Raw genomic sequence first — 24,486 nt, 5'->3', positions numbered from 1 at the left:
TGACAATGTTACTCGAAAGTGAAGTAATTGTCTTTCTTATGGGCAATTTTGTAGATACTCTGTTTTGAAGCTTTTCTCTCACATATGTTAAATTAAAAGTTTCAGATTTTCCTTGAAAGGTCATTCCATGCTAGAAAAAAAATTATGGCAATTTAAAATAGAAGGGACGCTAATCTACGTTTTTATTAGGTCAGTGTGGATATTGGTTGAGTTTCAATCTTTCTACTTGCAATGTCCATGGACAAAAAAAGTCTATGTGTCTATTACTATAGTTTATTACACTCAAGTGCCAGGTATGCTACATTTCGTCTCAGTTTTTTATTTCGGGTCACACTCCAAGGACGGTGTAATGTTCCTTCCCTCCAACTGTCTTTCGGATTGCTTCGAAAAAAATCATTGACAAGATCTGGATTTTTATCGTCTACTGGAAGTAGAGCATGTTTTATCGAAAATACACTCCTGGAAATGGAAAAAAGAACACATTGACACCGGTGTGTCAGACCCACCATACTTGTTCCGGACACTGCGAGAGGGCTGTACAAGCAATGATCACACGCACGGCACAGCGGACACACCAGGAACCGCGGTGTTGGCCGTCGAATGGCGCTAGCTGCGCAGCATTTGTGCACCGCCGCCGTCAGTGTCAGCCAGTTTGCCGTGGCATACGGAGCTCCATCGCAGTCTATAACACTGGTAGCATGCCGCGACAGCGTGGACGTGAACCGTATGTGCAGTTGACGGACTTTGAGTGAGGGCGTATAGTGGGCATGCGGGAGGCCGGGTGGACGTACCGCCGAATTGCTCAACACGTGGGGCGTGAGGTCTCCACAGTACATCGATGTTGTCGCCAGTGGTCGGCGGAAGGAGCACGTGCCCGTCGACCTGGGACCGGACCGCAGCGACGCACGGATGCACGCCAAGACCGTAGGATCCTACGCAGTGCCGTAGGGGACCGCACCGCCACTTCCCAGCAAATTAGGGACACTGTTGCTCCTGGGGTATCGGCGAGGACCATTCGCAACCGTCTCCATGAAGCTGGGCTACGGTCCCGCACACCGTTAGGCCGTCTTCCGCTCACGCCCCAACATCGTGCAGCCCGCCTCCAGTGGTGTCGCGACAGGCGTGAATGGAGGGACGAATGGAGACGTGTCGTCTTCAGCGATGAGAGTCGCTTCTGCCTTGGTGCCAATGATGGTCGTATGCGTGTTTGGCGCCGTGCAGGTGAGCGCCACAATCAGGACTGCATACGACCGAGGCACACAGGGCCAACACCCGGCATCATGGTGTGGGGAGCGATCTCCTACACTGGCCGTACACCACTGGTGATCGTCGAGGGGACACTGAATAGTGCACGGTACATCCAAACCGTCATCGAACCCATCGTTCTACCATTCCAAGACCGGCAAGGGAACTTGCTGTTCCAACAGGACAATGCACGTCCGCATGTATCCCGTGCCACCCAACGTGCTCTAGAAGGTGTAAGTCAACTACCCTGGCCAGCAAGATCTCCGGATCTGTCCCCCATTGAGCATGTTTGGGACTGGATGAAGCGTCGTCTCACGCGGTCTGCACGTCCAGCACGAACGCTGGTCCAACTGAGGCGCCAGGTGGAAATGGCATGGCAAGCCGTTCCACAGGACTACATCCAGCATCTCTACGATCGTCTCCATGGGAGAATAGCAGCCTGCATTGCTGCGAAAGGTGGATATACACTGTACTAGTGCCGACATTGTGCATGCTCTGTTGCCTGTGTCTATGTGCCTGTGGTTCTGTCAGTGTGATCATGTGATGTATCTGACCCCAGGGATGTGTCAATAAAGTTTCCCCTTCCTGGGACAATGAATTCACGGTGTTCTTATTTCAATTTCCAGGAGTGTATATAGCAGGTAGAATAAAATCCCTAAAGTCGAGGCAAGTAGTAAAATAAGCTAAGCACTAGACGAGAGCCTCACCTACTCAAGAATCTGAATAAACGAGTATACAGGGTGTTCTGTAATTCCTGTGCCAAGCTTCTAGAGAGGGCTTAGTGGACGAGTTTTGGTAAGGAACCCGTGTGGAGAAATATACAGTTTCGAGGGTCTTGCTTCACGATACGCACACAGCGGAGACACTAAGCCCTGACTTGAGTTCTGCAGGAGCCAATGACATGGGTAATGCTTGGAGCGAAGACAAATTCTGGGGAGTGAGGAGTTCTTTGGGGGCTGCAATTCTCCAAAAACTACACCTGTTTCTTTTTTATCTAAAGAGAGAGAGATTCTTTGCAACATAGCTTTCACACTAGACAGTCTCGAAGATTTTCTCGCTGTTGTAGCTGGTATTACAACAGATTAAGGCAACACCTTCGATTGCTCTAGAGAATTTGGAAACTGCACCGAGATACAAAATTTCTATGAGCCCCAAACCCCTCCCGCCAGACCAAAATCCTGGATTCGACTCGTCATCGGTTTCTCTTCTGTATGAAGAAGTACGTCCTCTTCAAAAGAAAGAGTTTTCCACGTCCACGGAGGACTAGTCAACCGTCCTAGCTGCGAACGTACAATTTCCCGCAGCATTTTTTGCAGTCGGACGAAAATGGTATATCACGTCATAATTACAACATAGACTGACGACGTCGCCATCTTCTCAGCGTGTGTTCGTACCGTGAAGCGAAAGATCTGAATGTGATTTGATCTTCAAACTCATTTTCTATCCATACGGTACATTTCGGAACATGGTTTCCTTATCAAAACTTTATGTACTATGACCCTTCAACGACCTCTAGAAGAATAGGAATTGCTAAACATTCGGTAGGTTCCAGTGATATGGCTGATAGGCTTCACTTCTGCGCCGGTTATGAAGTCTCAACACGACGTCAGCTAAGCTTATTTGAGGACACATCTTTAGAAGGTCGTTACTGCGTCGATATACTCTACATTAATTTGAAATTATCCTATGCATTTTTGGAAATTTAAGAAACTTTTTCGTATTTTCTCAGATATTGCTCCTGAAGATAAAAACGTGAAAGTAAGCGCTGGAAGCCATTTATCATGGGATTCTATGGTCGATGGAGCTTCTTACTGCAGCATAAAGAAGCCAGACGGAACTCCTTATTATGAAATGTTTGCTGGTTACTGCAAAGTGGACATAGATAAAGCTTATTATGGCGATGCTGGTGCATGGACTGTTTCACTAGGCTTCGATGGCAAAATGGAAGAGGTTGAGGTGACAGTAAACGTGGAAATTGAAGGTAATTTCTATAATTAATTATCCTTCAATGATACTTATTAATGTTCCTTTACTCTCACTATTTTATAGCCTAGCATGTTACACGATACTCCTATTAGGCAAGTAGCAAGAGAGTTTATCTCAGTAAAACATATTTCCTAGCCTATGTGTTTTACACTATCTCACATTCAATGGACAGCCTTACATCATGGAGAGGGATGATGTTATTTGGATGAGGAGACTTTAGCACACTAATTGACGAAATGACACTATGACTACTGCACTTAACATTCTTCTTCTTCAGTAGCGCTACAGCCCTTGGTGAGCCTTGGCTTCTTCAACAATCTTCCTCCACACTACTCGGTTATTTGCTGCTCTTTTCCATCCCCGGACTCCCATACTGGTGATACCCATTATTACCTCGTCGATCCATCTTCTTCTAGGTCTCCCTTTTCGCCTAACTGAATGGATCACACCTTTCATCATTTGCTTTGGAATGCTATCCTTGAAAAGTTGCATTTTTGCAAAGTAAGCTCTGTTTCCTGCTTGTGTTCTTTCCCTTATAGCCTTTCCAATACTGTTATTTGTTATTACGGCTCCCAAGTAGTTAAAAGAGGACACTCCTTTGAAGCATTTCCCATTGATGTTTAGGTTTTTAGGGGTTCTTCTGGCCTCAGATTGTGACATTACCATATACTTTGTTTTGTTTTCATTTACTATAAGGCCAATCTTTAAGGCTTCTGTTTCCATTGCCCAGTATATTTCTAGGAGCTTTCACTTGTTCTGCTAAGGACCTTTACTTTTGCTCTTGTCTCTGTCATTGTCATTCTGCTTCGTCTTATTAGTTTAGCATATATACCAACTTCTTTCAGTACTTTGTATAGTTCTTGCTGGTTTATGCTGTCAAAGGCTTGTTAGAAGTCGATGAATAGGAAATGCAGATCTATATCATATTCATAGAACTTTTCCATCATTTGTCTTATCACAAATATTTGATTGGTTGTTCCTCTGTCTGGTCGAAAGCCACATTGATATTCCCCTAGTATGCCTTCTGCACATTTCTGTATCCTTTCGTTTAATATACTTGTGAAAATCTTACAAGGCATGCTTAGGAGTGTTATACCTCTATAGTTTTCACATGCTGTTCTGTCCCCTTTCGTATAAATGGGGATTATTATTCCAATTTTCCAATTATTCACTTAACATTGGGATTTATTATATCGTTTGTTAAACGATAATTCAAAGATATAACTCTTTAAATATGACGTAATTCGGTATTTAGTGCTTCAGCCCAGTACAAGAAAATAATAGAGAAATGACATCGAAATTTCTCTCCACGACATATCTATATTTCCTTGCCAGGTCATATCTGTACAAAATTTCCATCGTCTCCATCAACAACAACTGACTGTCGTGGCTGCTGTTGTGTGGCCATTTATAGCATTTAGGGAACTTGTGATTGGTCGGTGTACAACGCTACGTCATGTTATCAGAGATTTTGTCCATGTCTGCACCTGTAGCGCCACTTCCGTCATATGGCCGCAAACAATGCAGCGCAACTGCCTGTGTTTTCTCAGCGCTGAGAGATCGCTTCCACGCACCACTAAGGTTATAGCTGTTACCTCAGTTACAATAGATGTTGTACGTAGTAATTTCTATTTCTTCTTTAATAGCTGAATCCCGGTATGCAGAAACGTGGGGCAATATTTTAGTTTCATGAAATATTATTCTGTTGATTTTAACAATCACGTGATGTACCTATTGCAGAGTCGTGTACCACAAGGAAGCAAGGAAGAGGAAGTTGTTATGGGTGGCCGGTATCATCTTTGTATAACACAAAAGCACACGTGGATTAATATGGTTCTTTATTTACATGAACCAGTCAGCGGCGGTGGCTTAAATACATGCTGTCAAGAGGGCGTTGGCGATGTTGGTGTGTCTCTGGCCTCTCGCATGATAGGTGTGCTAGATCCAGTGCCTAGTAATCGATCTTCGCGCTTCTTATTTGTCGACCAGTGTTGGCGACAGCTTACACCAGTATATCTATTGTGATTCTACCTTGATGTGGTGCTACATCTAGCAAAATAGGTAGTGTCCTGAGAAGAAAGTACACAAGTCCTAATTTCTGACCACCTAAAGAGGTAAAGAAAATATTGTCCCTGGCTAAGGTCAGACTCAGCCTCAGAATCCCTGCAATTTACGAGATTCATTTTGAGTGCTGAAGTGACTACGTCAGTCAGTGTATGTGTGCTATTACCAACCTCTATTCAGAGTAACAAAGGCATAATCAAAATCGAGAACTCGAGAAATCAGCAGTTGCTGAGCATACTTTCACCAATAAATACTGTATAATATTTGATGAAACTGAAATTTGTCTCACACATCTGTAAACTAGGACCCTGTTGTTAAAGAAAGAGTATAAACTGGAATGTGTGAAAACGTGCCCAGAATCCCAATCTGAACCCAGTGGAACACCTCTGGCATGAGTTAGAATGTGGACTTCACTGCAGACCCCAGGGTCCAACATCACTACCTTGTTTAGTTTTGAGGGCTGCCATTCCTCCATAGATATTCTAACAGTTCACTGAAAGTGCCTCCAGCAGTGTCCAAGCCATCATAGAGATGAATGGTGTATACACCCCTTATTAAAGTGCCCTAATAGATGATCAGATAGTGTCTGTTTAATACAGCATACTTCAGCTTCTTGCCTACGTGGATGAGCTTCTGTCCAGGTAAATGGAAATGCCGTGTGGCTTGGACTTCCAGTCATGTAGACCGTTCGCCTGGTGCAAGTCTTCAGAGTTGACACCACTTCGGCGATTTGCTTCTCAATGGGGATGAAATGATGGTGGTGGTGGTGGTGGTGGTGGTGGTGGTGGTGGTGGTGGTGGTGGTTAGTGTTTAACGTCCTGTCGACAACGAGGTCATTAGCGACGGAGCGCAAGCTCGGGTTAGGGAAGGATTGGGAAGGAAATCGGCCGTGCCCTTTCAAAGGAACCATCCCGGCATTTGCCTGAAACGATTTAGGGAAATCACGGAAAACCGAAATCAGGATGGCCGGAGACGAGATTGAACCGTCGTCCTCCCGAATGCGAAATGATGATAAGGATAGCAACACCCAGTCCCTGAACGGAGAAAATCTCCGACTCAGCCGTGAATCAAACAATTCAGTCGCACTGACCACTCGGCTACCAGGGGCGGACTTTCCAGATGACCTGTAGGTACACAGCCGGCCGGAGTGGCCGAGCGGTTCGGGGCTACAGTCTGGAACCACGCGACCGCTACGGTCGCAGGTTCGAATCCTGCTACGGGCATGGATGTGTGGTATGTCCTAAGGTTAGTTAGGTTTAAGTAGTTCTAAGTTCTAGGGGACTGATGACCTCTGCAGTTAAGTCCCATAGTGCTCAGAGCCACCTGTAGGGACATTCCAGCTAGGAAAAGGCTCCAAGTCACCGACTGTCCATACAAGCTACCGATAACAAATACGACACAGCTACTAGATTCCCAGATAGGATCTAAAAAACCGCAGGAAGTTGAATAAGGCAAAAGAGAAAGGAAAGATTCCTCTGTAAGAGAAATAAGACACACATAATGACTCCCTGAATCTGTACGAAAATTTACTAGCGTGATAAAATTCTTGAACGAAGTAACATTTCCTGTGATTCATTTCTATTTCATTTTTATTTCGCGTGTTGCGACATTTTGCATGTGTAGCTATCCTCGAGTAAAATGTTTAACGCCTTAACGAAATATACTGCGTGATAAAAAAAAGTGAAACTTCCAGAAGAGAACTGGGAATGGGTTGAGAGAGGGTATGTGACACTATTCCAGTTATTGCATAATGGAGTCAAACTATCAAAGATCATTGCAATACGAGCTCCCTTACCAGTGTGGCATGGATTCAGCTGGGAAGGGTGTCAAGCAGTTAAATATTGTCCTGAGGTAAGCTGATCCACGACTGTTGTAAATGGTTCTTGACCATGCCTGATTTGTAAAAAAGGCGGTTCCGGCACTGAGACTTCTTAAAACGATATTTTAACACTTTTCTGTGCATTTTAAAAGTGCAAATACAACATTTGTACTGGTAGAAAATATAATTCTATCTACCACATCTCAAAATGTGTGGTTCTAATTTTTTTTTGTCAGAGGTACTGGTATGGAGTACCAGCGTGTGCCGTCACAAATTAAGCACTGATTCACGGATTCCAGCAATGGGACGGAGTTAACGTCCAAGCTGGTTCCACACGTGTTCTTGCTCTGAATCACGCAGACAGTTCTTAGAGACACGTGGCATGAGTGGACGAGCATTGTCCTGTTGGAAAATGGCATCTTAATACTATCGCATGAGAAGTAACACATTAGGACACAGAATGATAACCGTGATGTATTCACAGTTGCGGATATGTACCAACCACCATCAGCTGTACAACGGAAGAACGACAATGAATATTTGTGCCAGACTGGGATCCGAACCTAGATTTTCCACTATCACAAGCGGTCACCTTTACCATTAGGCTATCCGAGTATGAGTGACGGTTAGGCCCAAACTTTTATATGTCGTCAAGCCTGTGCCCAGTCTGGACAAATTTTCATTGTCGTCATTCCATTATACAGCTGATGGTGCCCACATTCGCAGCTGTGATAACAGTTCATATATTTCATAACATTACTGAAAAGAAGAACCGTATTACGATTTTCTGCAGTGAAACAAATTATGAAGATCGAATGCACTGTTTCTGATGCTCTACCATCTTCGGTTTCGGTGCCAGTGATGTCACTCAGCGATTGAATATAATTATACTTCGATCCACTCTCTGACTGTGTGTATAAAACGTTAATAACAGTCACCCTGTATATCAGTTTCAGTCCATTACTCGTTAAGACCGTAGTTTATTCAGAAAACATAAGTCAAGGAACGCAGTATCAATCCGGGCGCCTTTGACACGTTTAAAATCCCCCCAAGCGATGCAGATGACGCTGAGACAGGAATTTTAATATAAGGCACATGGGGTCTCAAATGTCGGGAAATACCCCAGAAATGGACGAGAAATGTTGAACACATGACGTCACCAGATGATTTATCTTGGCGCACGAGCAGCGGTCGGTCGGGCTCGGGCGTGAAGGGATGACAGAGCGGTGCAATGCATTCGAGCAAACGGTGCAAATTTCGAACACCTTTTGTAAATGTGATCTGTTGTAAATGTAGAAGTCGTAAAATAATTGTTCTCACTGTAAACATGTAAAATATGTTCTTTATGTTGTTTTTCTTTCCTTTTGTCCCATATTTTTTCTTTACAGATATTATTTAGTACAGAAAACGTAGGTCATTTACCGGTAACGAAGCAATTCGAAACCTTATTTACTTGGGACACAATAAGGTAGGTTTTTGTTGTATTGTATTTTGCAATAAACCAGGGGAGACCGCGAGACCTCAAAACAAAATCACAAATCTTACCTCCATGTAAACACACAACTGCCTAACACAGTGAAAAAATACTGCCTGCCAGACGCAAGAATCAAACAATGAACCCCATGTGGTAAAGTCACTCGCATAGGTCCTGAACCACATCAATGTGAAAACTTGATGACGATGGGATGATAAGGTGCGACAGACCGATAGGCTCAAACTGCGATAAGGTGCATCATCTGGTGTGATACATTTTTAAGATATTTCCCGACATTTACGACCCCATGTGTCTTAAATTACATGTCTGTGTCATCTACACAACTTGGGGGTTTTTAAACGTTAACAAGAATCACTCTGTATGTAAATGTAATTTCGGGAGTGCCCCAAGAAAGTGTGATACGGGACTGTTACTGTTTACAATATATATAATTGATCTAATGGATAACCTTGGAGAATCCACGAGGCTGTTTGGAGACGATGCTTTGACTATAGGAAAGTTACACCACAAAAAGACTGTAGAGGAACAAAGAAGGATCTGCAGAGGGACGGGCGGCTGATGCTGAACACATTGCACAAAAAGAGGAAAAGAGACCCCACCACTGTCCTATTACGCTGTTGGCAATAAGGCTTTGGAAACAGTTTAAACAGTAAAAAATGTCTCAGAGTAATTGTCCAGAGTGACCTACAATGGAATGACCACATAAAACTGTTGGAAGAGAAAATGCCAGGCCGAGATTCACTGGAAAAATGTTAAGGAATTGCGATTTATCACGGATGAAGCGTTTAACAAAATGTCTGTAAGACCGATTCTTGAATATCACTCGTTAGTCTGGGACCTTTTCCAAACTGGATTAATATAAGAGAGACAGAAGAGCCCAAGAAGAGCGTCACATTTTGACACAGGATCGTATGGCAAGTGCGAGAGCGTTTCAGAGATGTTCGACAATGTCCAGTGTCAATTGCTGCAAGAGAGGCGTTGTGTATCTTGAAGAAGTTCACTGGGAAAATTCTGGGAGAGTACGTTCAATGAAAAGTCGCCCACCATATTACTTCTTACTACATACATCTCACTAAATGATTGCAGTGAGAAAATCAGAGCTCATGCAGATGTTTACCGACAGCCATTCTTCCGACGAATCATACGCAAATGGAATAGGTAAGGAAGGGGAGGGGGGAGGAAGGGGGGAGAGAAAGATGACAGTGGTATTTGTGCCCTCTACGAAACACCGTAAAGCAGTTTGTGATGTATAGATGTAGGTGGTAAGTGAAATACTGATTATGACGAATGCACACATCGATTGTTTACTCTGTAAATGCATGATGTCCATAAAAGTGTGTCCCAGTCACACTTTTTAATAATATCAGCTATAAGCGTTGTAGAGTGTTGGTTCAAGGTCACAGTTAAAGAATAACTCATACAGTTTTAGATAAGCACTTGCTTTGTTTTTTCCCCACTTGCAGTACGACATACCCAAAATGGTGATTCCTGAATGTAGTGTGTTTTATGTTCTGAGTTTACTGAAAGTGAACCTGTAATATCAGTTCAATTGTGTTTCACTTAATGTTGAACTTTGATCCTCCATATGGCAAAAACTTATGCAATATCAAAGAGACTTCCCAAAGTTAAATGTTTTCTGCACTCTGTCCTGACGTCAAGAGCACAGGCCGTTTTTTTTCCCCCCCGCTGAAGCTACCGTAGCGGGAGTGGCTTATCAGAATATGTTCCAAGAATGGGTCTGAAGCCCCTTCCGATTGAAATCTCTTTGTATGAGAGAAGACCATGACCACTGGATTGGTCATAATGGTCAATAAGACAGAGCTCTTTTGTGCAGGACTTCAGTCACACGATCTCGCACCATGAAATCTTTTTCCTTTGGGGGTTTATAAAAGCTTATTTCTGCATTCCAACGTTACCTAATGATTTTCCACGGTTGAGATACGGAACTGAAGACAGTATTGCTTTCCTTACTCTGGATTTGTTAACCAAATTGTGGAAAGAATTGGATTTTAGGTTGAATGTGTGCCATATTATTAAAGGTGTGCATATTGCACTTTTGAAAGAATAACTGGGTTAGTTTACCTTCTGTTTGATGTACGATTTGTTGAAAAAATTTCTAAATTAACTGTTACAATACACCATAGTAACTAAGGCATTCTTTTACAGACACCATATATATTGTCAGAGCTGTGATACTTTATTATAATTATAGTTCTTAAACCTATACAAGAAGGTGGGAAGAAGAATAGAATGGAATAGAATAGAATAGAATAGAAGATACAAAATAGCATAGACATGTGGAAGAAGATAGACAGATATAAGAAGACATATAAACCCAGTTTTTATGATCAAAAGCATCTGTGGCATGTTAGAAGTGACAGTGATGGCAGCTCAGAATTGGGTGTAGGGAGAGAGGGTTCATGGGGAGACATGGTAATAAACTATGACCATGACCCTCTCCAGAACTGAACCCTGGATTTGCACCTGCTCACGCCAGGTGATGCCATTGTGTCAAGCATTTTCGATTAGTTTCTAAAAAAAAAAAAAAAAAAAAAAAAAAAAAACACTGTTCACTTACACATGCGTATAGTATACAAAGCTGAAATAGTTTTTCAGAGTCCCTTCGGATACACAGAGCCAATGTTATTGATTGGTAGTTTGGCACCTAGTGCCGCATTTTGACTTTTAATTCTCTATTCACACAGTACCACAAAAACATCAAATAATAATTTCAGTACAAAGGGTTAAGTAACCGAAGTATATAACCTTTTTGTCCACAAATTTTGAAAATAGGTAATCAAAATCAATACCTTTAGCTACACTATTTTTGATTGACAAAATTTACAAACTAGTGTCACATTTGACTCAAAGTGGACCTTAAACAGTTATTAAGTTGTGTAAGTTTCGAAAAACTCCTCCCACAAAATGCTGCCAAAACATACAAAGTTAAGAAAAATTTTAAAGCCAATGTGAGTTTAGGAACAGATTCAGAAAATTAATATTCAGCTATCAACTGTGAGAATCTTAAAGATGTCTAACCAAGTGACTTCTTTTGGAAGTTTGGCAGCTTGCAGAGATCTTCTCATTCACGTATCTTAATATGGAAGATAATTGATCAGTACGTGAAATGCCCGCAGTAGAACCTAGTATTTTAGAGAAATATTAGGCCTGTTTTATTTCACTTACGATAATTCTTTTTATTCATTCAGAAAGAAGCTCTATTATTGTATCACAGATTGTTGAAGAAAGATAACTTGTATGTCCCTGCCCTGAATTTCCATATCGTTCAATATGCTCTGTGAGAAAAGGATCAAACTCGGCTATAAGTTCAAGAGACATCATAAATTGACCATTATGTAATGAATGGAATCTTTCAACGTGTCCACGTAGGGGAAGTCCACGACTTGTTAGCATCTCCACTATTGCAAACACCCTTTTCAACAAACTACGCCAGTACATTTTTTTTTTTTTTTTTTTTTTTTTTTTTTTTTTTTTTTTTTTTTTTTGTCTCGAACACATGACTCGTAATGGTTATCTATTGTTCCAAGTGACTTTTTTCTTGTTAAGAGTGATAACTCAGAAATTTTGTGTTCAAGTGAATTCTCATGATGAGATAAAATATTAGAAATATTTTTCCAATCTGCAATATCATTAGTAGCAATCGCAGCCTTACCTCCAAACAATTTACATGGTGCACAGAAAACAACAGTAGTATTCTAGAAAGTTTACGATAAAATATGGTTTTGTTCAAATATCTGGTTTTATCGCTCATTGATCTTCTTGAATTAGAAAAATCACCGTTACAATTTTGATTAATGACACGCTGTAAGAGAGAGAATGTGAGTTGTTGACTCATTGATATACCATTCTCCAGAATAATCACTAACAAGGTTATTTCTTTTTGTAATGTCTGACTCAACACTTAGTTTTTCTTTAAACTGAAAATCAGGAACAATTTACTTTTCTTCATTTTTAACTTTTGTTTCGTCTGTGTTTACGTCTTTTACAACAGCTGCAGTACCAGAAATATCATCCGTACTACTCGAAGTCGAACCAGCAACATTTTTTGCGAAAAATTTATCTACTCTGCGAAGCGTTTTTAGAATATTGGCTTCTCGTTCTCGCCTTTTCTTCGATAATTTCAGAAATGCCGCCCCACTTAATTTTGCACGTTTGCTTTTTTCACTGTTATCCATTTTAACGCACTTACAAAATTGTTAATCAACAGTCAAAACCTTCGACCATTGATTTATTTATGGTCGAAGGTCAAAACATAAGAAAAAGATTGTAAGAGGAAAGAAAGAAAGAAAGATTGTATCCAGTTCCAATCGTATTACACTGCACATGAGCACAAAGCTTTTTACTTCAAACACCGCACACGAGCACAAAGATTTTTCCTTGAAATTCGGAGCGATAAACTGACCAACTCGCACTACTCGACGTAACTGTGCTATGAAGGAACGACATGCAGAATAATTTAATTTTTCACCTGTTCCTCTGTTGTCAGTGAACAATAGCACACCTGCCGGCCAGAATTCGTTTCGTGAAGAAAATGGGACAGTCCCGTTTTTGGCTCCTGTTTCCCGCGTCGCCATAATTTTAGCTGGGACGCAAATATGTTCTGAATATTCTTGACACTGTCTTTCTAATTTAAAAAGCAAATAATTTTTGCAATTTCTTGCAGTGAGGCGTGCTGGGTCGACTCTTATCCCAGTTATTCTTATAACATTTTAGCGGTTTCTGTAGGCAGAGAAGACAGACTACAAAGTTTAAATAGTCTAGTTGGCAGTTGATGTGGTGTGTTGTCATTCGTGTGAACACTGCTGTTACGTCTACACGCAGATGCACCTTTTGTTCCGACATAAAATAAAAATAACCTTTCCTCGAAGAAAAAAAGCTTAGTTAAATTTGCAATGCCATGTACTATTCGATTGCACAGAGTGGGAACTTTGTTATCTTGCAAGCTACAGCACAATAAATGAGACAAACGAAAGTTGGTTTCTTCTTCTTTTTTCGCCAATAAAAGCAACTAAATAAGTAAATAAATTTTTTAATCTGTTGTGAAGTGTATTTCACACATTATTAGATATTCTCCTTATGTTCTTTTCGTGTTTAAAACTGTAAAAGTTCCCAGTATCAACATGTTTTGTTAAACGGGTGTCACTAAGTCAGAGCTCAGATACTGAAGACCACAGAGCTTCCACATTAATTACAGCAATGGAGGGTTGACCTTAATTTCTACAACAAATTTAAGTAGAGTCGGGTTTTACATACTGAGGCCCACACATGTTACAGTATTTAAGAAACCGGTGATTAGTTTATCACAGCTTTTCAGGGGTCCCGGTATTTTCACGGGGAAAATATGGTAGGATGAAGTAGAAGCTGACAACATTCATGGAATAATAACGTTTTTAAACATTGTATTTTAGATTGCCGTCCTCACAGCTTACTTCAAAATGTTTTTAACAATCATGAAAATGATACCAGACAGAAACCCAATCTTAAATTTTCGTTCAGTCACCAGGTAAACTATGGATATTCCCAAACTTGTGTGGTCGAATTTCGTTCTTAAAGCTTATTCAAACTACCAAGTTGTTTCACAATATTAAAAATTTTAGTCGGCTATAAGCGCAGTTAATTTAAAAAGTAAAATTTTAAAATGAGTGCAGAGCAAAAAATGACGCCCTCCTTAAGTTGCCGCACCCTATTGGGCCTATATGTAATTCCGCCACTGTCCCACACGTCCTTCACCCAGCTCGCCATCCATTTGGTACTGCCTCTCAGAACGCTAGAAATGTGGGAGTCAAACTTTTTTGCTTAAGAGCCAATATTGACATCGTAGGCTCATAGGAACTGGGGAGGAAGAGAGTAAAGTGGCCATTCGTACAGCAATTCAGTTTTCACAAACTATAATTATTGATAGTTTACCAATTACACATTTTGAGTCAGCATATTACGAGATATCACACCAAAATTTTGAAGTGGAAAAAAAGTAATATATTGAAACTACATCCAGTTTTCGGAAGGCTTACATTTTCTGTACCTATTTTTATTTTTATTTGGTATGCGTATTCCATAGATCCGTACATGCGAGTGATTCGCCTGGATGTGGAACGTGTCAATACAATTGTACAAATACAATTAGTGCTACAGAATAGTAATACATTACAATGATACAGATATTAATAAGTATCACTTTTTCTCATTTACAAGCTGTCATTTAACTAGTATAGCAATTCTCAATAACACTATAACATTAATATATTGTATCGTCCATCTAATAACTAAGAGACTAAATACATCTATTATTAAGGGAGGGCATTACTTCTGGAAAAGAATTCATCTAACGAGTACAGTGGATGGTCAAGCAGGTATTTTTTTAACATACCTTTGAACAGCGTTTCATTTTCTCTTGTACATTTAATATAATTAGGCAATGCATTAAAAGTCTTTATAGCAGCATACTTTACTCCCTTTTGTACAAGTGTTAAATTTTTTAGTTCAACATGTAGATCATCTTTACCTCTAGTATTGTAGTTATGGTATGAACAATTTGTTTCATACTTTATTAACTACATTCATCAGAGCGTATATGTACTGACATGTTGTGGTCAGAATACCTAACTGTGTAAAAAGTTTTCTACATGAGGTTTGTGGAGGAACCCCCAAACATGATTCTGACAGCTCTCTTCTGAGCAGTTAAGATTTTTTTTTTTTTTTTTGAGGCTGGTGAATTACCCCAGAATATTATACCATAACTCATTAATGAGTGAAAGTACCCAAAGTAAGCTGATTTTAAAATGTTGATGTCCCCAAAATGAGTAATGATTCTCAGAGCAAAAGTTGCTGATGAAAGCCTTTTTAGAGTAAGGGACACATGCTGTTCCCAGTTGAGCCTACTGTCAATGTGAACCCCCAGGAATTTAGAGGTTTTCACCTGTTCTAGTTCCTGGTTGTCATGAGCACTTACTATATTTTCTAGAGTTTTCTTTTTTGTGTCGAACTGTATAAAATTAGTTTTTTTAAACTGAAAGAGAATTAATTGAAAACCAAGCTGTAACTTCTCTGAGTATATCATTAACATCAGTCTCCAGATCAGCAGTAGACTTACCATCTACGACAATGCTTGTATCATCAGCAAACATTGTGAATTCACAATTTTTACTAATGGACAGGGGTAAATCATTAACATATATTAAAAACAGCAAGGGTCCAAAGACAGATCCCCGGGGAACTCCATGCTGAATTTTGCCCCATTCAGAATCCACTAGATTAGAAGATCCTTTGTTGCAGCCATTTAGAACCACCTTTTGTTTCTTGTCTTCAAGATATGATTTTAGCCAGTTACCTATAGGCCCTTTGATTCCATAATGATAGGCCTTCTCCAAGAGTATCTTGTGGTTTACACAATCAAAGGCCTTGGAAATATCACAGAAGACACCAACTGGTGACTTCTTACTATTAATAGACTCCAAGACATCATTTGTGAGTGAATATATGGCATGCTCTGTGGAAACCCCTTTTTGAAAACCAAACTGTCTGTGGTTAATAATATTAAGTTTATCAAGATGTGCCACAATCCTGTTATACACTGCCTTTTCTAGAAACTTTGAAAATGTTGTTAAGAGAGAGACAGGACGATAATTTTTGACATCTGTAGCATCGCCAGACTTGAAAAGAGGTCTCACAATGGCATATTTCATTCTCTCTGGAACAACTCCCTCATAAAGAGACATGTTGCAAATGTGAGCAAGTACTACACTTACATCATTACTGCAGGCTTTCAACAGTTTACTAGAGATGTTATCTATACCTGAAGATCCTTTACTTTTCAATGAGTGAATTATTTTTCTTATTTCATTAACAGTTATGGGTGTTACATTTATATCATTAAAACATTGTGGGAGGTTAAGTTTCAGAATATCTGCAGCTTCCCTTAGGTCACCACTGCAACCTATTTGAGAGGTGACACTTAGAAAGTGGTTGTTAAATGTGTCTGCTATCTGTTTACTATCAGTTATTTCCAAATCGTTAATTTTTAGGATAGCAGTTTTTTCATTGTCAGATGGTGCAGTACCTGTTTCCCTCTTTATTACATTCCAAATCGTTCTGATTTTATTGTTTGAACAGTTAATTTCAGATTGTATACACATACTTTTAGATTTTTTAATGACTTTAGTTAAGATTTTGCAGTATGTCCTATAATATTTCATCTGGAGGGGATCATTGGATTGTCTGGATATTATATACAGTTTTTTGCTTGATTGCCTGTTCTGTAGTCTATAGACCTTTTTTGGGAAGACATTTTCAAATATACCTGATAATTCATCAGTAAATAAATTATATTTTCTATTAACATCATTTGCAAGATAAACATACCTCCAGTCAGTCTCCCGAATGCATAATTTGAATTTTTGGATATTTTCCTCATTCATATTTCTAATGGTTTTCCACTGTGCACTAGCTTTGTTCTGATTTGTATTAAAGTTGTCAATTGTGAGTATTTGCCCATCATGATCAGAGAGACCATTTATGACTTTTTCAACTTTGATGTGGTTAGTTTTACTCATATCTACAAAGATATTATCTATTAGAGTGCTGGATGTGGCAGTAGTTCTTGTGGGAAAACTAACAGTGGAGACAAGGTTGTAGGTATGCATTAAATTTGCAAACTCTGTCTTAGAAGATGAGCTTTTTAGGAAATCTATATTAAAATCTCCAGTCACTATAATGTCCCTATTTTTTCTTGTGAGATACAATAGCACAGAATCTATTTGTTTCATGAATACTTTAAAATTACCAGATGGAGCCCTGTATACTGCTACGATTTCCAGTTTCTTGTTAGCTTCTACTATTTCTGTGACACATGCCTCAAAGTCTTTCTCTACACAATATTTCTCTACATCTATTGTATTAAAGGACAGGCTGTTTTTCACATAAATAAGTGCCCCACCTTTGCACATATGCTTTCTACAAAATGAGGTAGCTAAAACATAGTTTGGTATATTGAGCATTTCGATGCCAAAAGTGACGTGGTGTTCTGTCAGAGAGAGAATATGAGCACAATTTGCACCTGTTGGTTCATCAATATTTACAGTAAATTGGTCTAACTTACAGAGCAGGCTTTGAATATTTTGGTGAAAAATTTTGAGCTTATTTTTAATTACATGATTGGTTGTGGTGCTGCCACTGTTGGGACTGAGTTTTATTTCTTTTGACTTACCAGTATTACAGGAACAGTTTTCTGCAGGGAAGAGGGAGCTGTTGTGCTGGTAACACCCACCGTTGTTGTTATTAACTACATTACTTACATTCTGATTGGAACCTTCCCCCTTCTGCCCCAGTACCATAAAAAATCCCCATTTGCAGCTGAGGACTTTCTTGATCTCAGGCACATTCTATGTGGAGCAGCTGCAGTCACTACTGTGCTCTTTCTTGCCATAGAGGGTGAATCTCCTGTTGGTGATGTTTCTACACTGTCAGCTTGTACACTTGATCCTGTGGGGGTTGGTGTTGCTGTTTCTGCTATTGATGACTGTTCTTCCTCCTTAAATGCTGCTGCTTCACAAGTTGGCATTGGACTAACATACTTGAGTTGTACCTGCTGGTGCTCTCTTGCTTTTGTATAAAAGATCTGTTTGTGTTGATTCACATACAGGTGCTGCTGCATATGAAGTCTTCCCTTCAGCTGTTCCATTAGTTTTGAAGGAGTATTTTGATGACACTGTTTGTATTTCTTCCAATGGTACAGTTTCAATGGGCACAGGTGCTTTTAGAATGAGTGGAGGAGTGGTGTTTTCAAATAGTTTGAATGTTTCTGCTAATAGTGCTTTAGCGAGTACACGTTTTCCTAGCCGGTTCCTGTGCATTCCATGTCGAGAAAATGGTTTCTCTCTTCGGAATTACTGTCCAAAAACTTCACGTCCTTGAATGCTTTGCATACCTTATGAAACATTCTGTTTGTTAATTTGATTTCATTATTTACACATGAACTGTTTATTAGGTCATGTCTATGTGGGATGCTAACGACGATTGTTTTTCTTGGCAAGATTCTTTCCAGTGCGTTTTGCAATGCTGTGATTGCATTTTTCCATTGACATTCCAACAGGATGCCATTACTTTATTCTGATTTCTGGACACATTTTCAAGGCATCATCAAGCCCTAGTATGTAGAATAATACCAGGTGGCTCCATCAGGTGCTTTCAATTGGACTTAAGTACAACAGAACAGTGACAGTTTTAAATAATGTGTGTTAATTAATTCAAAATTGTCACAAAGAGACAGAATGGCAAATGATAGCTTTGTATATGAATAAAGGTTTAGAAGCAGGTTTTATCTATTGTATTATGTATGTTTGTCGGAAGTGATTCTTATTGGGGTATAGGTCAACAGACGTTTCTTGGGGTGTAAGCCAAAAGACTTTGTTTAAACGAAATGGTTCAAATGGCTCTGACCACTATGAGACTTAACTTCTGAGGTCATCAGTCCCCTAGAATTACTTAAACCTAACTAACCTAAGAACATCACAAACATCCATGCTCGAGGCAGGATTTGAACCTGCGACTGTAGCGGTCACACGGTCCCAGACTGCAGCACCTAGAACCGCTCGGCCATCCCGGCTGGCATTGTTTAAACACTGACATTGTTAACAATTATTAGTCTCCACTCCAGTGAGGTAACAAGAATAATATAAGTGTCTTATCTTAAATCACTCGACTCAAAAGCAAAAACGTTTTTGTTGAAAAATAAGAGAGCATGCTTCCTCTGTCAATCCCACTGACAACAATGGGGATGGCGGTAGTGTCGCATACATGTGGTATAAAAGGGCAGTGCATTGGTGGAGCTGTCATCTGTACTCAGCTGTTTCACGTGAAAATGTTTCAAACGTGATTATGGCAACACGACGGGAATTAACAGACTTTGAGTGTGGAATGGTAGTTGGAGGCAGACGCATGGGATATTCCATTTCAGCGATCGTTAGGGAATTTAGTTTTCAAAGATCCTCAGTGTCAAGAGAGTACCGAGAATACCAAATTTCAGCTTTACTTCTGAAAACGGACAACGCAATGGCCTATGGTCATCACTGTAAAATATGTAAATGTCATGTGACTAGGGCCTCCCGCCGGGTAGACCAATCGCCGGGTGCAAGTTTTTCAATTTGACGTCACTCCGGCGACTTGCAAGTCGATGGGGATGAAATAATTATTTTTTCACAAATATAGTTTTTGGAAAAAAGTAGTATGCTCATCTCCTCCAATGAACCAAACATAATTAACGCTAAAAAATGACTGACTGGCTGAACATCTTTGTTCAACAAATCAAAGTCTCATACTTGGTCGAATTTTCCGCAAACTAATCTTTACAAAGTTGTACTGCCACACACAGAAACAAAGTTCTAAAGGAGTTTACTTTTAGTACACGCACAGTGATATGGATCCTTGGAAAAACAGAATAGATTCAATGTTTTACCAAAGTTTGTGAGCCAGATTGTGACGTCCTACCACAGAGACTGGACCATTGATGGAACTGCAGAGGCTAGGCAGTGTCCGTCGAGGCGGCAGCTGGTTGGTACAAGGCAGCAGTGCAGCAATCGATGTCTGTCTTTAACTCTGGCTCAATGTGAACTCGCTCTGCACAGCATTCATAGACTTAAATTTGGCTACATGGCAGGTTATCGCAGGAACTGTTTTAGGTCATGTGGGTCACAGATGCAAATAGGTCCCCCTGGTCTGCGACCCCTGGTGGTGCTTCTACAGCCACCAAGTGGAACTGCTGCAAAACTATTTTCAGATGCAGAACAGTTGCTTCATAAATGCAACCTGTGATGTTGTTGTGCTATTTGGGTTGCTGGCTGTACAGGCAGAATGCTGCAACATGTCAGGTTGGAACTTAGACAACTGGAAACCTGTGAATGTTCAGATGAGGCTCAATATCAGTTGGTAAGAATAGATGGTAGATTTCGAATGTGGCACAGATCCCATGAAGCCATGGACGCAGGTTGTCAACAAGGCACTGTGCAAACTGGTGGTGGCTCCATAATGGTTTGGGTTTTATTTACATGGAGTAGACTGGGTCCTCTGGTCCACCTGAATTGATCACTAACTGGAAATGGTTATGTTCGCCTACTTGGAGACCATTTGCAGCCATTCATGGACTTCATGTTCTCACCAGCTATCATTTCATTTGTTCCTCTCAGCCATAGAGTAGAAACTGTATCTGGGAGAAAATTATCCACCAACTTGCACAAATAATTAATTGTATGCAACAATGTTGTGAATCCGAGAATTAAATGTGAGACCGTAACAAGCAAAATATAAACTCTGAATTTAGCTTCAGATTTTTATTAATACCACCAGTGGAAAGGCATGAGGCATTCATAACTGTAATCGATTTTTTAAAAATTGTTAAAGGTTACATTATTGTTGTAACTATCATTGATATTGTCATTGTCATTATGTTGTTTACAATTACAGTCATCCAAGAAACAGTATTGTTGTTGTAACAATATAATGAAAAGGATAATTGCTACTCACCATGTAGTGTCGCAAAGAGGCACAACAAAAAGACTGTCGAAACTTTCCCAGTCTTTTTGTTGTGCCTTTTTGCAACTCAGCATCTCCACTGTACAGTGAATAACTATACTTTTTGTTATATTGTTGCATTCCATCCTGCATTTTTCGTTGTTGTTATTGTAATTATTAATAATATTGTGTTTGTTATTATTATATGTTATTGTTTACGATTATCTGATATTGCATTGCTTCACACCATGATATCACACTTTATGATGTTGTATCCCATCTATTAAAGAATAAGGTCCAACTTTGCAAAATCAGGCCCAATAAGCAATGTTGAATACTCAGAAAATATCTATTACTGTATCTACATTAATAAGGATGAAATGAAAAGTACTGGTACTCACAGTTTTGTTTATACCTGGGGTCAGCTCTGTGATTCTTCTTGTCAAAAACTTCAATCATGGAGTCACAGAATGACACTTGTTGTTTCACAGACTTTTCAAAGCAACCATTTTTCAATGGATAACATAGCAAGTTGAGAAAGTCTTGTTAGCGACTGTGTACTTCGAAGATTATTTTTGATTCTCTTCAACGGCGAAAATTATCTGTCTGCATTGGTTGCAGGAATGGTTAAAATTAATTTCATTAGTTTTGATGCTTCAGTTACTACTTCAGTGAGAACAAAGAAAGTGAGATATTGACTTTGTCTAAATACTGGTATTTAGGCAAAGAATATATCCCAGATAGTTTCATACTTAGTCTAGGGAAAGCAGAATGTCCACTTTAGGATGCCATCAAGGAATTAAATTAAGCTTCAGAGAAACTTATTGTGTTGGCTATACTTTTTTAATTCGTAAGTTAAGGAAACTCCAAATTATCCAAGTAAGCATACCTGTCAATTAACTGATGTGAGGCAGTATCAACAATTTCACAAAATTAAGCACAGTATGATATTTATCAGTCAGCCACACCATCCCATTGCTTCTTTTTGAAGACTTAGTGTTCCTTTCTTCTGGCTCAGTTTTAAACCTCACACTTTGAATTTACCGTGATGTTACTGTAACTCAGTCTTAAACTAGCCAACTTTCTTGAAATAATTCTCGACATCAAAGAGTTCAATTTGCAGTAATTTGAAAAGAGAGAGCTGCTGACTTGTATAGTGTGCACAAAAACATTAAGCAAGAAGTTGAAATTAATTTGCTTAAGAGCCAGGTAAAAGTCGTTGGCACACTGTCTCACGCATTATGTTCATCTTTCATAGACTTTGAGTTATAGTTCACCACAAACTCAGTTAAACTGCTGTTACATAACCATCTGATATTGGATACTGAAGGAAAACATCGTTTGATCAATTCATCTGAAGCACTTGCTCTTTTAGACGATTTAGAGAAAAAAAGATGCAAAACCAGAAATTCTGTGGAAAAATATTTTACTCTCGCATATATGTTCAACGCACTGTTTCAGTACTAAATTCATTTTATAAGCATAGCAATGTATGAAGAAAACTCAAGGGTATTTGCCTCTCACAATTAAAAAATTAAACACCTTGGAAAGTTTGGCCACCGAGCTGAAAGTCTTTTCAATGGACTCCACACTGGTTACTTGCTGTCTTGAAGATGAAATGATGATGAGGACAACACAATACCCCATCCCAAAGTGAAGAAAATCTCCTACTCAGCCAGGAATCCAACCCAGACCCACTGCATGGTAGTTAGATGTGCTAACTACTCAGCTAAGAGGGCAGACGCCTCCTGCAACTTTTTGTACCACATTATGGTACTCAGCCATGATGGCACAGGCACATCTACAAGTTTTCTACCACTATCAAATTCACTTATGCAGCCAAACATCGCTCCTCTCAGCTAGCAGCACTTCGAGTTTTCACTAACGTCAACAAACCCCAAAAATCTCTCATACACTTCACCAGTGAATAATACCTATTGCAGAACAGTTGAAAGTAGGAACTACAGTGTCATCCATAATAAACCCTACAACAAATGGCGTTTCTTTTAGTTCTTTTCAAATTTCTGTACAAATGACTTCATCAATGGAATCGATGAGGTCATTCTGCATATCATGTGAAATATCTTGAAAAACAGTTGAAGTCTGCAAATTATTTGACAAACATTTGTGTTTTTGTGCCATTAATTGTAACAGTTCAGCATAATTGCTCTGATTATCACTGTCCTCTGTTTGATCTTATACTCAGAAAGGAAGTACTTCTGCAGCTAGGAAACATGTGACATCAATCAAACAGCTCACAATATGTCTGTTTTTCTTCAAATGTTCGTTATGCTTCTGAACATTTAATATCCAAGCATTGTTCAAAGGAAAATCTGTCCTTGTACTGCCAAATTTAATGAGTATCCATACAGATGCTAAATATAATCCTTGGAATTCTCATGCTGCCTCATTAAGTTGTTGGAATTGTTCTTGTCACTCCTGCCATGTTTTGCCCACAACACATTGGAAGAAAACAAAACACATGGCCAACAGTACAATTTTTAGATTCTTGAAAATGTCTGTCATAAATTTCAGTTACTGTATTTAAAGGTGGAAGATGTGGTGTAGGCCATACCTGTTTGAAAACATCACTTTTCTCCTCAAAACTAAGCCCTCCAAATGGATGCTTCCACATACTTTCCAGTACACTGATATGTTTGTATCTTTTGAGGAGCTCACTGCTTCATCCTTAGTGCTTCAGCAACCCATCTTCACACTTATGTAGAAATTCGTTTTAAAATAATTAAAAAATTTACCTGTTCACTAAAACTACATTTGAATAAAAAATATGTACCAATACATATACACTGAAGTATGTATCCTGATTTGTATCTAAACACTTTCAGCACTGTAGCATGTGAAAAAATAATACACTTTTCTGTAGAAGGCACCACACGATTATCAACTGCCTTTAACAGCTGCACAACCCACCTTCTCTTTCTTTCGCAGAAGTGAGAAAAGAGATGGACCTTGCAATCGGATTCATGTGCACTGTTAATCGATGTTACTGGGAAGTTACAGGAGTGTAGCATGTAGCTAATGAGCCCATGTGGCTTTCAAAATTGGTGCTATTAACATCTTAAATGCCTGTGCATTAGTAGTGTGTTTGACAAGTATGAACAGCCCTGGATCTATGATATTTCAGAACTGGGGCAAAAATTTGATAGTGATATATATTCCAGGAAATGTAAGACAGGTTATTCAGTCATAAGTGTGCCAAAGTGCAGTACAACACCTCTTCACACAGCACTCTTCTATCCCAGGTCACTGTATTTTACTCTGTGGCATTCAAACTTGAATATTTTTTAAAGGAAACCAACAAACCTACATTCAGGACAGAGGAAACTGAAATGTC

The 24,486-nt window shown here is 39.5% G+C and overlaps 1 protein-coding gene across 1 annotated transcript in view; it reads left to right on the top strand.

Annotated features, from left to right (window-relative positions):
- The window catches only part of LOC124607271, a 234,656-nt gene that overhangs the window by 47,664 nt on the left and 162,506 nt on the right, over positions 1-24,486 (top strand). Inside the window, exon 2 of the mRNA XM_047139549.1 lies at positions 2,975-3,226. Coding sequence (XP_046995505.1) covers positions 3,037-3,226 — 190 coding nt within the window. The 5' untranslated portion in view covers positions 2,975-3,036. The remainder of the gene's footprint in view (positions 1-2,974; positions 3,227-24,486) is intronic.

This window comes from Schistocerca americana, chromosome 3 (assembly GCF_021461395.2).
Source record: "Schistocerca americana isolate TAMUIC-IGC-003095 chromosome 3, iqSchAmer2.1, whole genome shotgun sequence".
Classification (NCBI taxonomy): Eukaryota; Metazoa; Arthropoda; class Insecta; order Orthoptera; family Acrididae; genus Schistocerca; species Schistocerca americana.
Note: the sequence above shows the minus strand (reverse complement) of the source record. Positions and strands in the feature narration are given on the sequence as shown.